General features: G+C 54.3%; 1 protein-coding gene across 3 annotated transcripts in view; it reads left to right on the forward strand.

Annotated features, from left to right (window-relative positions):
• The first annotated feature begins 11,177 nt into the window (after positions 1-11,177).
• Positions 11,178-16,528, forward strand: part of DOT1L (DOT1 like histone lysine methyltransferase) — a 68,578-nt gene continuing 63,227 nt past the window's right edge. For 2 of the 3 annotated variants that reach the window (XM_055371168.2, XM_055371166.2), the window contains exon 1: positions 11,178-11,511. In XM_055371168.2, the coding sequence (XP_055227143.1) occupies positions 11,431-11,511 (81 nt within the window). In that variant the 5' untranslated portion in view covers positions 11,178-11,430. Of the gene's footprint in view, positions 11,512-11,856; positions 11,991-16,528 lie in introns of those variants that run through there. The other variant, XM_055371167.2, reaches the window with a different exon arrangement.

Consider the following 16,528-nt stretch of genomic DNA (forward strand, 5'->3'; position numbering starts at 1 on the left):
GCCCCGCCCCGCCACCTCCCCGGCAGGGAGACGCTGCGTTTCCCTGACGACGACAGGTAGCCCAATGGAAATGTGGCACCACTTTCTCCGGCGCGCGGCCCCACCTTTTCCGGCCCAAAGACTTGCACTCTCATTGGTCAGTGGCCTCCGGAACTCCGCCTTCTTCCTAGTTCTGAGCCCTAGCCACGCCCCTTGGAGGCTGGTCCTGACCCTCCCACCAGCTGACAGGTGTAGGCGTGGCTGGATGTGGGCGGGGCGCCCACGTGGAGCTTAGCCGGCAAGTTCCCGTAGAAGACTGGAGCTCCGCCTTTCCTGAATGAAACAGCTGACGCGGCCTGAGAGCCTCCAAACCCAACGCCTGGGCGGGTGGGGGAACGGATCCTGTGGTTCCCGCAGCCTCACAACATCCTGTGAAATGGGCAAGACAGACATTAACATGCCCACAGGAAGAAAATGAGGCCAGAGACAGGACTACGACATTGTCATTCATTCAGTAAACATTTGTCGAAGGCCCATTGTGTGCCAGGCATGGTAAGGGGTGCTGGGCATGCAGCAGTAAATGAAGTATACTGAGTCCCTGCCCTCCGAGATACATCATTGAGATTGTAAAAAAACCTCTGGAAGCTTGGCCAGCCGTGGTGGCTCACGCCTGTAATCCCAGCACTTTGAGGCCGTAAGCGGGAAGATCACTTGAGGTCAGGAGTTCGAGACCAGCCAGGCCAACATGGTGAAACCCTGTCTCTACTAAAAATACAAAAACTAGCTGGGTGTGATGCTGGGCACCTGTAATCCCAGCTATTCGGGAGGGTGAGTCAGGAGAATCCCTTGAAACCAGAAGGCAGAGGTTGCAGTGAGCCGAGATGGCGCCACTGCACTCCAGCCTGGCAACAGAGCAAGACTCCGTCTAAAAAAAAAAGAGAGGGAGAAAGAAAGTAATCGCAATAAAAACTGCGGTAAGATGGGCCAGGCGCGGTGGCTCACACCTGTAATCCCAGCATTTTGGGAAGCCGAGACAGGTGGATCATGAGGTCAGGAGTTCGAGACTAGCCTGGCCAATATGGTGAAACCCCATCTCTACTAAAAATACAAAAATTAGCTGGGCATGGTGGCATGCACGTGTAATCCCAGCTACTTGGGAGGCTGAGGCAGAAGAATCTCTTGAACCCGGGAGGCAGAGGTTGCAGTGAGCCGAGATCGTGCCACTGCACTGTACTCTGGGCAACAGAGCAAGACTCTTGTCTCAAAAAAAACAAAACAAACCAAAAAAACTGGGGTAAGATATTTACAATACATATATCTGACAAATGACTTATATCCTGGCAGGGCAGGATGGCTGACACCTGTAAAATCCCAGAGTTTAGGAAGAATTGCTTGAGCCCAGGAGATAAAGGACAGCTAGAGCAATATAGTCAGACACCCATCTTAAAAAAAAAAAAAAAAAGAAAGGCAGGGGGAGGGGAGGATGGGCGCAGTGGTTCAAACCAGTAATTGCAGCACTTCGGGAGGCCTAGAGGGACAGATCACATGAGGTCAGGAGTTTGAGACCAGCCTGGCCAACATGATGAAAGCCCATCTCTACTAAAAATTAAAAAATTAGCCAGACGTGGTGGAGGGCACCTGTAATTCCAGCCACTTGGGAGACTGAGGCAGGAGAATGACATGAGGCCAGGAGGCAGAGGTTGCAGTGAGCTGAGATTGCGCCACTGCACTCTAGGCTGGGCAAAAGAGCAAAACACGGTCTCAAAAAAAAAGTGGGGGGGTGGGGACCGGGCACAGCGGTTCACGCCTATAACCCCAGCACTTCGGGAGGCCGAGGAGGACAGATCACTTGAGGTCAGGAGTTTGAGACCAGCGTGGCCAACATGGTGAAATTCCACCTCTACTAAAAATACAAAAATTAGTCAGGCATGGTGGTGGGCACCTGTAATCCCAGCTATTGGGGAGGCTGAGGCAGGAGAATGGCTCCGCCCAGGGGGCGGAGGTTGCAGTCAGCTGAGATTGCCCTATTACACTCAAGCCTGGGAGACAGAGCAAGATTCCGTCTCAAAAAAAAAAAAAAAAAAAGGAGGGGAACTGCTGGGCATGGTGGCTGCATATCTTTGGAGGATGTATTCATGCATTTCTATCGGGAACAGTAGAGGAATCGCTGGGTAATAGAATATGTGTGCGTTAGCTTTGCAAGCTAGTGCTAAACAGTTTCCGGGCGTCCTTGTGATTTCTTTCCCCTCGCCCGAGACAGAGTCTTGCTCTGTAGCCCAGGCTGAATGCAGTGGCGCGATCTCCGCTCACTGTAGCCTCTGCCACTGCGCCCAGCCTGAATTTTTTTTTTTTTTTTTTTTGAGACAGAGTCTCGCTCTGTTGCCCAGGCTGGAATGCAGTGGTGCGATCTCAGCTCACTGCAATCTCTGCCTCCTGGGTTCAAGCAATTCTCCTGCCTCAGCCTCCCGAGTAGCTGGGATTACAGCTGCCCGCCACCACCTCCAGCTAATTTTTGTATTTTTAGTAGAGACTGGGTTTCACCATGTTGGCCAGGCTGGTCTCAAACTACTGACCTCAGGTGATCCGCCTTCCTTGGCCTCCCCAAAGTGCTGGAATTACAGGTGTGAGCCACTGCACCAGCCTCAGAAATATTTACTTATTTATTTATGGTTTTTTTTCTTTTTTTTTTTTTTGAGACAGTCTCATTCTGTCACCAGGGCTGGAGTGCAGTGGCTCAATCTTGGCTCACTGCAACCTCCACCTCCCTAGTTCAAGCGATTCTCCTGCCTCAGCTTCCCGAATAGCTGGGACTACAGGCGCTCGCCACCACGCCCAGCTAATTTTTGTATTTTAGTAGAGACAGGGTTTCACCATGTTGGCCAGGATGGTCTCGATCTCTTGACCTCGTGATCTGCCTGCTTCAGCCTCCCAAAGTGCTGGGAATACAGGCGTGAGCCACCACGCCCCATCCTATTTATAGGTTCTTTAGTCCTCAGGCGAAGCCCTAGGGAAACAGAATTTCTCTCTCCACTTTCTGTCCCTTTTCACTGCCCAAGGCAGGACTCTAATCTGATTGGGAGCCCAAAGACCTCATTCCAGAGAAGGTCATGCCCCATACCCTGGAGGAAGAAAAGCTGCACAGAGAGACCAAGACAAATCTGGACAGACAGGCCCTGCCCGGCTCCCCAGTCAGTCTATTCATATGAGATCATACTAATTTTTGGCCCAATTACACTTCTTTATGATTGCGACTCATGTCTGTTTAATGAAGCTGCCATTAAAACCCAAAAGGAGGCCAGGCGGGGTGGCCAGTGCCTGCATTCCCAGCACTTCCGGAGGCTGAGGTGGGTGGATCACCTGAGGTCAGGAGTTGGAGACCATCCTGGCGAACATGGTGAAACCCTGACTCTATTAAAAGTACAAAAATTAGCCGGGCGTGGTGGCGAGCACCTGTAATCCCAGCTACTTCCGGAGGCTGAGGCAGGAGAATGGCTTGAACCCAGGAGGTGGAGTTTGCAGTGAGCCGAGATTGCACCATTGCACTCCAGCCTGGGTGACAAGAGCAAAACTCTCTCAAATAAATGAAAATAAAAATAAAAAAAACAAAATTAGCCGGGCGTGGTTGCCATACCTGTAGTCCCATCTACTCAGGGAGGCTGAGGCAGGAGAATAGTTTGAACCCAGGAGGCAGAGGTTGCAGTGAGTGGAGATCGCACCACTGCACTCCAGCCTGGGCGACAGAGTGAGACTTCATCTCAAAAAAAAAAAAACAAAAAAACCCAAAAAATTAGCTGGGTGTGCCACACACCTGTAATCCCAGCTACTCAGAAGGCTGAGGCAGGAGAATCACTTGTACCCAGGAGGTGGAGGTTGCAGTGAGCCGAAATCGTGCCCCTGCACTCCAGCCTGGGTGACAGCGAGACTCTGTCTCAAAAAAAAAAAAAAAAAAATTAAGTCCCCATCATACTCCCTGCCCGCTTCTCTGCTGGACTTTTCCCCTATTTTCCAACACACTGTGTTTTCTACCTAGCATTTTGTTTATTATTGGTCTCCACCTCCTCCTCCCACCTGAACACAAATTCTATGATATTGGGACTTTGTCCTTTTGTTTTCTGTATGGGTGGACATTTAAAAAATGTTTAACTTGATGAAAAAGGAAGAATGGGCCGGGCGCGGTGGCTCACGGCTGACATGCCAGCACTCTGGGAGGCCGAGGTGGGCAGATCACGAGGTCAGGAGATTGAGACCCATCCTGGCCAACACGGTGAAACACCATCTCTACTAAAAATACAAAAAAATTAGCCTGGCTTGGTGGCGGGCGCCTGTAGTCCCAGCTACTCGGGAGGCTGAGGCAGGAGAACAGCGTGAACCCGGGAGGCGAAGCTTGCAGTGAGCCGAGATTGCGCCACTGCACTCCAGCCTGGGCGACAGAGCAAGACTCCGTCTCAAAAAAAAAAAAAAAAAAAAGAAAGAAGAAAAAGGAAGAATGGTTTTGACAAGAGTGCTGATTCTTCCATCACTGGGAGTTGGTGGGCTGGCTGCAACCTCCAGGGTGACCAGCAGAGAGCAGTGCTAGCCAGGCTCAAAGTAGGGGCAGCTTCTCTCTGGAAAGATCCTGGCCTGGAGCCCTGAGCTCTGGCAGGAGATGGGGACATTTGTCATCAGTCCTAGCTCCAGCCTGAATCAGTTCCCTTGTCCCCAAATTATCCATCCTTTCATCCATCCTTCCACCTCCCCATCCACCCAGCCACATATCAAATCATCCATTCATACATACATACATCTACCCACCCATCATCCATCCATCCACCAATCCACTCATGCATCCATTCACCCACTCTTCCATCTATGCATCCACCTACCTATCCATTCACCCATCCACCGATCCACTCACCCACTAACCCATCCATCCACCCACCCACCCATCCATCCACCCACCAATCAACAACAATGTTTATTGAAAAAAAACAAACAGGGCAGGGCGCGGTGGCTCACGCCTGTAATCCCAGCACTTTGGGAGGCTGAGGCGGGTGGATCATGGGGTCAGGAGATCGAGACCATCCTGGCTAACACAGTGAAACCCCATCTCTACTAAAAATACAAAAATTAGCCAGGCTTGGTGGCGGGTGCCTGTAATCCCAGTTACTCGGGAGGCTGAGGCAGGAGAATCGCTTGAACCTGGGAGTTGGAGGTTGCAGTGAGCCAAGATTGCACCACTGCACTCCAGCCTGATGACAGAGCGAGACCCCGTCTCAAAAAACAAACTAAATAAATAAAACAAAACTAAACAAAAAACAAACAGCCACCCACCCATCCACCCACCCACCTATCCATTCACCCATCCACCTATTCACCTATCCACTAATCCATCCATTTATCCATCCATCTACTCATCCACACATCAACAAGGTTTGTTGAAAAAAACAAACATACACCCATCTATCATTCATCCATCCACCCATCTGTCATCCATCCATCCACCCATCCATCCATCCATCCACCCATCTATCATCCATCCATCCATCCATCCATCCACCCACCCATCCACAACGTTTCTTGAAAAAAACAAACATCTACCCACCTATCCAGCCAGCCATCCACCTATCCACCCATACAGTAACCCATCCATCCATCCATCCATCCATCCATCCATCCATCTACCCATCTACCCATCCACCCATCCACCCACCGACTCATCCATCCACCCACCCACTAACCCATCCACCCACCCACCCATCCACCCATCAACGTTAGTTGAAAAAAACAAACATCCACCCACCCATCCATCCCCATCCACCCATCCACCCACCCATCAACCAACCCACCCATCCACCCATCCATCCGTTCAACAACATACTGAGTATCTACTGTATGCCACTTTGGCAAGGAGCAGGAATGGAGAACAAAGCTGTAGGCAGCAGGAGGATTGGGGAAAAGTGATCCAGGCAGATGTCAGGACAAATGGAAGAGCTTGCTCAAGTTTGTCATGTGGAGGAGCAGAGAGGAGACTGGCAAGGATAGTGGCGATGGAGGAAATTGAGCTTGATGGGTTGATAAAGGACACATTAGACATCATTTTACAGAAGCATTCATTTAGCAACTATGTTGTACCCCACATGTGTTCTTTTTTTTTCTTCCCTCCACGGCTCAGCAGAATTTTGTTTGTTTGTTTGTTGTTGAGACAGAGTCTTGCTCTGTCACCCAGGCTGCAGTGCAGTGGTGTGATCTCAGCTCACTGCAAGCTCCACCTCCTGGGTTCACGCCATTCTCCTGCCTCAGCCTCCCGAGGAGCTGGGACTACAGGCACCCGCCACCATGCCCGGCTAATTTTTTCGTATTTTTAGTAGAGACGGGGTTTCACCATGTTAGCCAGGATGGTCTCGATCTCCTGACCTTGTGATCCGCCCACCTCGGCCTCCCAAAGTGCTGGGATTACAGGCATGAGCCAATGTTCTCGGCCTGTTTTTTTTTTTTTTTTTTTTTTAGAGACAGGGTCTTGCTCTGTTCCCCGGGATGTAGTGGAGTGGCACCATCTGAGCTCACTGCAGCCTCAACTCCTGGGCTCAAGCAGGGGCCCAGCTACTTTTTGTGTATTTTTTGTAGATAATGGGTCTCACTATATTGCCCAGGCTGATCTAGAACTCCCGGCCTCAAGTTATCCTCCCACCTTGGCCTCCCAAAGTGCTAGGATTACAAGCCTGAGCCACCGAGCCCAGCTCTTTTTTTTTTTGAGATGGAGATTCGCTCTTGTCACCCAGGCTGGAGTGCAACGGCGCAATCCGCTTACTGCAACCTCCGCCTCCCAGGTTCAAACGATTCTCTTGCCTCAGCTTCCCTAGGAGCCACCACCACGCCCGGCATGAACCATAATTTCTAATCTCCTTGCTAATCTGTTAGTCCTGCAAAGGCAGTCTAGTCCCCAGGCAAGAAAGGAGTTTGTTTGGGGAAAGCTGTTACCGTCTTTGTTTCAAAGTTAAACTATAAACTAAGTTACTCCCAAAATTAGTTTGGCCTGAGCCCAGGAATGAACAAGGACAGTTTGGAGGTTAGAAGCAAAATGGAGTCGTCTAGGTCAGATCTCTTTCACTGTCAACACTTTCTGTTATAACTTTGTTTTTTTTAATGGAGTCTAGATCTATCACCAGGCTAGAGTGCAGTGGTGTGATCTTGGCTCACTGCAACCTCTGACTCCGGGCTCAAGTGATTCTCCTGCCTCAGCCTCCCGAGTAGCTGGGATTACAGGCACACACCATCACGCCAGGCTAACTTTTGTATTTTTAGTAGAGACGGGGTTTCACCATGTTGGCCACGATGGTTTCCATCTCTCTTTTTTTTTTTTTTTTTTTTGAGACGGAGTCTCCCTCTGTCACCCAGGCTGGAGTGCAATGGCGCGATCTCGGCTCACTACAACCTCCGCCTCCCAGGTTCAAGCGATTCTCCTGCCTCAGCCTCCCGAGCAGCCGGGATTACAGGCATGCGCCACCATGCCTAGCTAATTTTTTTTTGTTTTTTTTTTGAGACGGAGTCTCGCTCTGTTGCCCAGGCTGGAGTGCAGTGGCACGATCTCAGCTCACCGCAAGCTCCGCCTCCAGGGTTCAAGCGATTCTCCCGCCTCAGCCTCCCGAGTAGCTGGGACTACAGGTGGCCGCTACCGCGCCCGGCTAATTTTTTGTATTTTTAGTAGAGACGGGGTTTCATCGTGTTAGCCAGGATGGTCTCGATCTCCTGACCTCATGATCCACCTGCCTCGGCCTTCCAAAGTGCTGGGATTATAGGTGTGAGCCACCGTGCCCGGCCGCCTAGCTAATTTTTGTATTTTTTTTTTTGAGACGGAGTCTTGTTCTGTCTCCCAGGCTGGAGTGCAGTGGCGCTATCTTGGTTCACTGCAAGCTCCGCCTCCCGGGTTCATGCCATTCTCCTGCCTCAGCCTCCAGAGTAGCTGGGACTATGAGTAGCTGGGTCTACAGGCGCCTGCCAACATGCCCGGCTAATTTTTTGTATTTTTAGTAGAGACGGGGTTTCACCACGTTAGCCAGAATGGTCTCGATCTCCTGATCCCGTGATCTGCCCGCCTCGGCCTCCCAAAGTGCTGGGATTGCAGGCGTTAGCCACTGCGCCTGGCCATTTTGTATTTTTTTAGTAGAGACGGGGTTTCACCATGTTGGTCAGGCTGGTATCGAACTCCTGACCTCATGATCTGCCCGCCTCAGCCTCCCAAAGTGCTGGAATTACAGGCGTGAGCCACCGTGCCCAGCCTTCTAATTTTTGCAAAGGCGGTTTCAAACCTGTAACAGGAACTATGGGAATGACTAGAGGAAATGGCTCAGGAAAGAGATGTACAAAAGTGGGAGGAGGCCAGGCATGGTGGCTCAAGCCTGTAATCCCAGCACTTTGGGAGACCAAGGCAGGGTGGATAGCCTGAGGTCAGGAGTTCGAGACCAGCCTAGCCAACATGGTGAAACCCCATCTCTACTAAAAATACAAAAATTAGCTGGGAGTGGTGGCACATGCCTGTAATCCCCGCTACTCGGGAGGCTGAGGCAGGAGAATCGAATCGCTTGAAACCAGGAGGCGGGGGTTGCAGTAAGCCAAGATCACACCATTGCACTTTAGCCTAATGACAGAGCTAGACTCCTACATCTCAAAAAAAAAAAGTGGGCGGAGATACAGGTTGCCACGCCTGGAGTCCAGTCCATCCTCCACCAGCTCCCAGTAGCCTATGGGAGGGGCACAGGCATTGGTCCATTCATCCCCAAAGTGTGTCTTATCCCAGATAACCTGTACTCAGTGATCCTGAGGATATAGATAGAGTGCCTGCCTACACAGGATTCTGGAGAAATCAACTGCTCAGAATAATGGTAGACCAGGATCTCTCCCCTGGAGAACCACGGACATCAGGGCCAGATTGTTCTCTGGGGTGGGCTATCCTGGGCACTGCAGGGTGGTAAGCAGCGTCCGTGGCCTCCACCCACTCCATGCCAGGAGCTTCCTTGCACCTTAGCTGTGACAATCACAAATGTTCCCAGACATCGCCCACTGTTTCCTGGGTGCAGAATCGCCCCTGGTTGAGACCGCACGGGTTAAGGGATTCCAAGAGCTCCCAAGACCGCCTGGGTTAAGGGATTCCAAGAGCCCCCAAGAGACTGCATCCCATGATCCACCACCCTGCTGAGGTCCCAGGAGGCTGCCCACATTGAAATCCACACCCTGAGTGGGTAGGGAGAGAGAGGAGGTGAGTCCTAGGACCCCCAGGGTCCTCCTGGTTTACACTGTCTGGCCCATCAGGAGCTTCTCCTAGTTTTTTTTTTTTTTTTTTTTTTTTTTTTTTTTTTTTTTGAGACAGAGTCTTGCTCTTGTTGCTCAGGCTGGAGTGCAGTGGCACAATCTCTGCTCACTGCCACCTCCGCCTCCCAGGTTCAAGCCATTCTGTTGCCTCAGCCTCCCGAGTAGCTGGGATTACAGGTGCCTGCCACCACGCCCGGCTAATTTTTTGTATTTTTAGTAGAGACGGGGTTTCACCATGTTAGCCAGGATGGTCTCGATCTCCTGATCTCGTGATCCACCCGCCTTGGCCTCCCAAAGTGTTGGGATTACAATCGTGAGCCACCGCACCCGGCCCCTATTGAGATCTTGATCAACACTAAAGGGGCCGGGTGCGGTGGCTGATGCCTATAAATCTCAGAACTTTGGGAGGCTGAGGCGGGCGGATCACTTGAGTTTGAGATTAGGAGTTAGAGACCAGCCTGGCCAACATGGCGGAAACGCATCTCTACTAAAACTACAAAAATTAGCCGGGCGTGGTGACTTGTGCCTGTAGTCCCAGCTACTCGGGAGGCTGAGGCAGGAGAAATCACTTGAGCCTGGGAGGCAGAGGATGCAGTGACCCGAGATCGTGCCACTGCACTCCAGCCTGGGCGACAGAGCGAGACTGTGTGTCAAAAAACAAACCTTCCCCCCCCAAAAAAACCCCCAAAAACAGTACAAGGCACTTGTACTCGACACTGAAAGGCTATAATCACCAGGTGCTGTGGCAGTGACTGCGGGACTCTATTGCTGAGAGGAGGAAAGCATCGGAGGTCAAGTGACTCTCCCAAGGTCACCCAGCAGGGAAGGGGTGGGGCAGGGCTGGAATCTGGCTGGGCAGGGAGGGTGTTGGTGTCCCTCGGGGACTTGGGGATGTGCTGGTGGTGAAACCGCCTTTGCAAAATTATGACTGAGACAGTTAAAGAGATCTAACTTCACCGACTCCCTCTTCCTTCTAACCTCCAAGCTGTCCTTGTTCATCCCTGGGCATAGGCTGAACTAACTTTGGGAGAAACTTATAGTTTAATTAAATTAATTAATTAATTATTTATTATTTTGAGACGGAGTCTTGCTCTGTTGCCCAGGCTGGAGTGCAGTGGTGCAATATCGGCTCACTGCAACCTCTGCCTCCTGGGTTCAAGCGATTCTCCTGCCTCAGCCCCCGCAGTAGCTGGGATTACAGGCGCCCGCCACCGCGCCCAGCTAATTTTTGTATTTTTAATAGAGACAGGGTTTCACCATGTTGGCCAGGCTGGTCTCGAACTCCTGACCTCAGGTGATCTTCCCGCCTCGGCCTCACAAAGTGCTGGGATTACAGGCATGAGCCAGGGCGCCTGGCCATGAGAGGGGGTTTCTCCATGTTGGTCAGGCTGGTCTCGAACTCCTGACCTCAGGTGATCTGCCCGCCTTGGCCTCCCAAAGTGCTGGGATTACAGGAGTGAATCACCGCGCCTGGCCTTTTTTTTTTTTGTACCCAATAAACAGCATTGTTGTCGAATGAGTACTGCACTTGGAGCTACAGCAAGTCCTGGACCGTGACTCTTATGGGGGGAAATTCGGATTTTTGGTTTTACTAAGCCGTGTGTGGGGAGGTGTCCGGCGTCCTCCTCCTGGGACGGGATTCGAACCCGCTATCCGACGGGCCCGCCCACAGGGTCTCCCCGGGTCCCCGCTTCGGGCCGGCGAGTGGGGGAAGGGGTCGGCCGAGGGCAACCGAGGACGTGCGTGCGTACGTGCGTGCGTGCGTGGATTCGGGCGGGCGGGCGAGTCCACGGGGCGGAGCGCCGAGGGGGTGGCGCGCGCGGGTCGGCCCGCTGGGCGGCGGGCACGCGCCGGCGTCTTCGCTCCGGGCTCCCCTAGCGCGCGGGGCGAGTGGTTCCGCCCGGCCCCCGGCTCATTGTGCTCGCTTCACGCCGGCCCAAGATGGCGGAGGTGCTGGAGGCCCCGGGCCTGTGACTACAAAGAGGGAGCCGGGGGCCGGGCCGGACCGGAGCGCGGCGGCGGCGGCGGCGGCGGCCGAGGCCGAGGCCAGGCCCCCTCCCCTCAGCCTCCCGCCCCTCCCTCCCGCCCGCCCTCCTCCGCCCACCGGCGGCCCCGCCCCTCCCCCAACCGCCCGCCTAGCATGGTGCGGCGGCCGCGCGCGCGGACATGGGGGAGAAGCTGGAGCTGAGACTGAAGTCGCCCGTGGGGGCTGAGCCCGCCGTCTACCCGTGGCCGCTGCCGGTCTACGTGAGTGCCGTCCCCCACCGTCCCTACCTCCCGGCCTCCCCTCCGCCGCCGCCCCTGGGGACACCCCAAACCCCCCCAAGCCGCCCTCACCGGTCCCCCCTGCGGAACGGAGACCCTGGACTCCACTGTCGCTGCTCCACCCCCGTTGCTTCCCGGCCGAGGGCCCCGCGGCTGTTTCCCGCAGGGTGGGAGCCCCGCGCGCCTGGGGTGGGAGCGGGAGCCGGCGCCCCCGAGCCCTACCGCGGTGCCGTTGCCCCCACCGGGCTGTCCCGGGCGCGGAACGGGAGGGGTAGCTCGTGCCGGCCGCGTTTTGACTGGAAGCCCGCCCGCCCGCCCCGCTCGTTCCCGGCGCTGTCAGTGTGTCCGCCGCCTTATTTTTCTTTTTGAGGGCGCCCTTTCCTGTCTCCTCTTCTCTTTTTAAAAATTAGGCGTTTGTCACGCTTTTCCTACTCGGGCACAGCGGGCCCGACCCTGCGAAGGTGGGAGTTAACGTCCCCTTGAGTGGGCGGGAGCGGTCTGAGCTTTGGAAATGGGGAACTTTTGTCCCCGTAATTTTGAGTGGGTATGGGCTGCCCTGGCCCTGGGAAATTAGGCATCTTTGACCTGTTAATCCTAGTTGGGGGGGACAGGCTTTATTTATCCTTGGAAATTGGGACTTCTACTCCCCGATCTTGAGTGGGCAGGATTGGGCTCACCCCCGGAGTTAGTAAATTTTGTCTTCTTCATCTTGGTGACCGTTGGAAAATGACAGGCCGGGTGGAATGTTATAGAGGCACCCCACCGGGTGGTTCCAGAAACCCGCGTGCTTCTCCCGGGGTGCGAGTCCCGGCGTGGCCCCTGAGGAGGCGGGGCGCGTGCGTCCGCGCTTGGGACCCTCTGGCCACGCTCCGGGCTGGGCAGGGCGCGTTTTCGGGGAAAAGTGAAGCAGGCGCTGTCGGCGAGCGTGTCCGGGGCGCGAGTTTTGGGGGGCGCGCCTGCAGGGCCCGGCGGGGCATCTCCGCGCGCCCTGGGACTCCCGCGCGCGCGCTGGGCTTGTGTCAGTTTTTGGAAACGTGCTCTCTGGGGGCGGGGTCAGGACGCGGAGAGCGCTGGGGAGCCCGGGCTGGCTCACTGCCCCGGGTCGGTGCGAGTGGATGGGAGAGGGAGCGCAGCTTCCAGCCTGGCCGCACGTCCCGCTCGCGGGGCTGGCGGGGTAGGGCCCTGGGGCTCTGGCTTCTCTGGTTGAGCAGCTCCGGGTGTGCGCCTGGGAGGGCTGAGCCGGGATCCGGCCGGGAGAGGTCCTAGGACAAAAACTGAAAGCAGAGGCCGCGCTTCAGCGCCCCGAGCGGTTTCCTCCCTCGAAAGTTCAAACTCCAGAACCCTTCCAGCCTCCACTTCTCTCTGTTTGGCTCTCATCGTTTTAGGTGGTAGAAGGCATATGAACATAAGAGTTCTACCTGTAACTGACTGAAGATCAATTGAGGTGGCTTACCACCGTCCGACCAGCCCCAGTACGTGGCTTCACATTTTTTTTTTGTTTTTTTTTGAGACGGAGTCTCGCTCTGTCGCGCAGGCTGGAGTGCAGTGGCGCGATCTCGGCTCACTGCAAGCTCCGCCTCCCGGGTTCACGCCATTCTCCTGCCTCAGCCTCCCGCGTAGCTGGGACTGCAGGTGCCCGCCACCACGCCCGGCTAATTTTTTGTATTTTTTAGTAGAGACGGGGTTTCACTGTGTTAGCCAGGATGGTCTCGATCTCCTGACCTCGTGATCCGCCCGCCTCGGCCTCCCAAAGTGCTGGGATTACAGGCGTGAGCCACCGCGCCTGGCCTATGTTATGTTATGTTATGTTATGTTATGTTGTTATTTTTGGAATCGGAGTTTCGCTCTTGTTGCCCAGGCTGGAGTGCAATGGTGTGATCTCGGCTCACTGAAACCTCAGCCTCCCGGGTTCAAGCGATTCTCCTGCCTCGGCCTCCCTGGTAGGTGGGATTACAGGCATGCGCCACCACACCCTGCTAATTTTGTATTTTTAGTAGAGACGGGGTTTCTCCATGTTGGTCAGGCTGCTCTTGAACTCCTGACCTCTGGTGATCCGCCTGCCTCGGCCTCCCAAAGTGCTGGGATTACAGGCGTGAGCCACCTCGCCTGGCCTCACATTTATTTATTTATATTTATTTATTTTTTGAGAGGAAGTGTTGCTTTTGTTGCCCAGACTGGAGTGCAGTGGTGCCATCTCTGCTCACTGCATCGTCTGCCTCCCGGGTTCAAGCGATTCTCCTGCCTCAGCCTCCTGAGTAGCTGGGATTACTGGCATGAGCCACCACGTCCGGCTAATTTTGTATTTTTAGTAGATACCAGGTTTCTTCACGTTGGCTAGGCTGGTCTCGAACTCCCAACCTCAGGTGATCCGCCTGCCTTGGCTTCCCAAAGTGCCGGGATTACAGGGAAGAGCCACCGCACCTGGCCTCACATTTGTTCGTATATCTTCCTCTTTCAGTTCACCTAGGGCGTAGTTCGCTGTTTGCAGGGTACAGTTCTATACATTTTGACAAACTCATTGGGTGGTGCCCTGACCAGTGCTGTCGTCCAGGTGCAGAACCCCCAGCTTCCCTGCGGCACCCCCATCCTCAGCTTGCCTGGGAGCTCCTGGCTGCTCCCCACCTGGCCTTACCTATAGTTCTGCCATTCTCAGAAAGTTGGCTGAATGGAATCAACAGCATGTTGCCCTTTGGTCCTGGTGGCTTTCAGGCGGCCAAATCCGTGTTGCTGCAGGTTTCAAAAGTTACCCCATTTTTTTGCTGACTGTAAATCCATTGGACAGTTGGGCCACAGATTGTTGATGTGTTTGCCTGTGGGTCACAGGACTTTGGGCTGTTTCCAATTTTTGGTGATTAGAATAAACCCGCACTAAACAGCACTGGCGGGATTTTTGGTGAAAGTCAGTGTTCGCATGGCGAGGTTCTCAGGGGTGGACCGCACGGCCTGTGCTAAGCGTCTGTTTAACATCTGCATCCCAACAGTTGCCATTTGTCAGTGCTAAGAGACCCACTGGAACCCAGCGTCGGGGCCTGGGGTAGTGGTCTTGCCAGGGACCCTTTGCCTTTTCCCTGGTACTGAAGTGAACATTCACGTGAAGGCAGCCCTGGTGTCCCCGCCCGCATGCCTGCTGCCCTGCCTGGCCAGTGCCCCATTGTAAATAGTAAGGGCGAGAGCTGGCGGGAGCGGGCTTTCTAGTGGTGGGCGGGACTGTGCCGGGTCTTTCCCTCCCTGGCCAGGCCCTGGCTTGGCAGGGTGTGCTGGTCCTGGCGCCGTCTACGGCCTCTTCCTGCTCTGGTTGGCCCACTGCCGGGCCCAGCGTCTTCATTCGCCCAAGTGCCAGAGGCAGCCTTCTGACAACCTCGCCGTGACATTTGTCATTTTCTGTGTTCCCGTTGAGGAATTTTGCTTTCTCACAAGAAGTGAGGGGTGGTTCTGATTTTCTTTTCTTTTTTTTTTTTTTTTTTTTTTGAGACAGAGTCTTGCTCTATCGCCCAGGCTGGAGTGCAGTAGCACAATCTCCACTCACTGCAAGCTCCGCCTCCCGGGTTTCAGTGATTCTCCTGCCTCAGACTCCCCAGTAGCTGGGATTACAGGCCTGTGCCACCACGCCTGGCTTATTTTGTATTTTTAGTAGAGACAGGGTTTCACCATATTGGCCAGGCTGGTCTCAAACTCCTGACCTCAGGTGATCCGTCCACCTCGGCCTCCCAGAGTGCTGGGATGACAGGCGTGAGCCACCGTGCCTGGACGCAGCCGCAGCAGCACATTTATTCATGATTCATTCCAACAGCAGCTACTGAATACTCAGTGTTGTGGGGGCACGGAGGACAACAAGCCAATATTCTCCCCTCGCCACCGCCCCAGCATTCTTAATCTCAAGAAACCTGTCAAATGAAGACAGGCCGGGCACAGGGGCTCATGCCTGTAGTCCCTGCACTTTGGGAAGCCCAGGCGGGAGGATTGCTTGAGCCCAGGAGTTTGAGACAAGCCAGGGCAGCATAGGGAGACTCCATCTCTACCAAAAAATTTAAAACAGTGAAGTTAAGTAGATTATAAATAGAAGTTCAGCAGAGATACTGTGCTGAGTGCAAGGTCAGCTGAGGTCCCCAGGGAGGGGCTGCCACTTCTGCCCTGGGGGACCTGTGGGTGGCTGCTTGGAGGAGGGGCCATCCGGAGGAGGAAGCAGAAATAGCCACAACTGTCCACACTCGGAAATGAGCAGTTCGGAAGGGGTTTGCCCAATTGGCAAATGCAAGGGGGAGGAAGGGAGATTTTTATTCTTACATGACCTGGGAGTTCCTGGATAACCGCTTTTCTCAAGCCCCGCGTGACATTTCTTATTTTTTTGAGAGGGAATCTCGTACTGTTGCCTGGGCTGGAGTACAACGGTGCGATCTCGGTTCACTGCAACATCTGCCTCCTGGGTTCAAGTGATTCTCCTGTCTCAACCTCCCCAGTAGGTGGGACTACAGGCACCCGCCACCACGCCCAGCTAATTTTTTGTATTTTTAGTAGCGACAGGGTTGGCCAGGCTGGTCTCGAACTCCTGACCTTGTCATCCACCTGCCTGGGCCTCCCAGAGTGCTAGGATTACAGGCGTGAGCCACCGTGCCTGGCCCTGCGTGGTATTTCTGGGGCAGGATGGCCCTGCCCTTCTTCTAGTGGGAAGGGCACAAGTGGCATTATTGGTTGTTTGCTTGGAAAGAACCTTCAAAGGCCACAAAACGGGACCTTCCCCCTGGTGACTCACAGGCTGTGGGCGGGCAGGGGCGGCCTCCGCTGGCCAAGGGTCCCGACTCTCTGACTCTCATTAATGAGTGAGTACATGTTCCACCTGACAGCCTGGCCTGGAGCCCGGCTGTGGGCGGCGATGAGTGGGCAGCCAGCAGTGAGTAGCAGCCGGGGCGGGGTGAGCTGTCCCCACCGTGACTCAGAAGGTATTTTCTGCTGCTGACCTCTGAGCTTGAGTGTCCTGAGTAATCCCAGCTCCCCCGGAGGC

The sequence above is a fragment of the Gorilla gorilla genome, chromosome 20 (genome assembly GCF_029281585.2).
Source record: "Gorilla gorilla gorilla isolate KB3781 chromosome 20, NHGRI_mGorGor1-v2.1_pri, whole genome shotgun sequence".
NCBI lineage: Eukaryota > Metazoa > Chordata > Mammalia > Primates > Hominidae > Gorilla > Gorilla gorilla.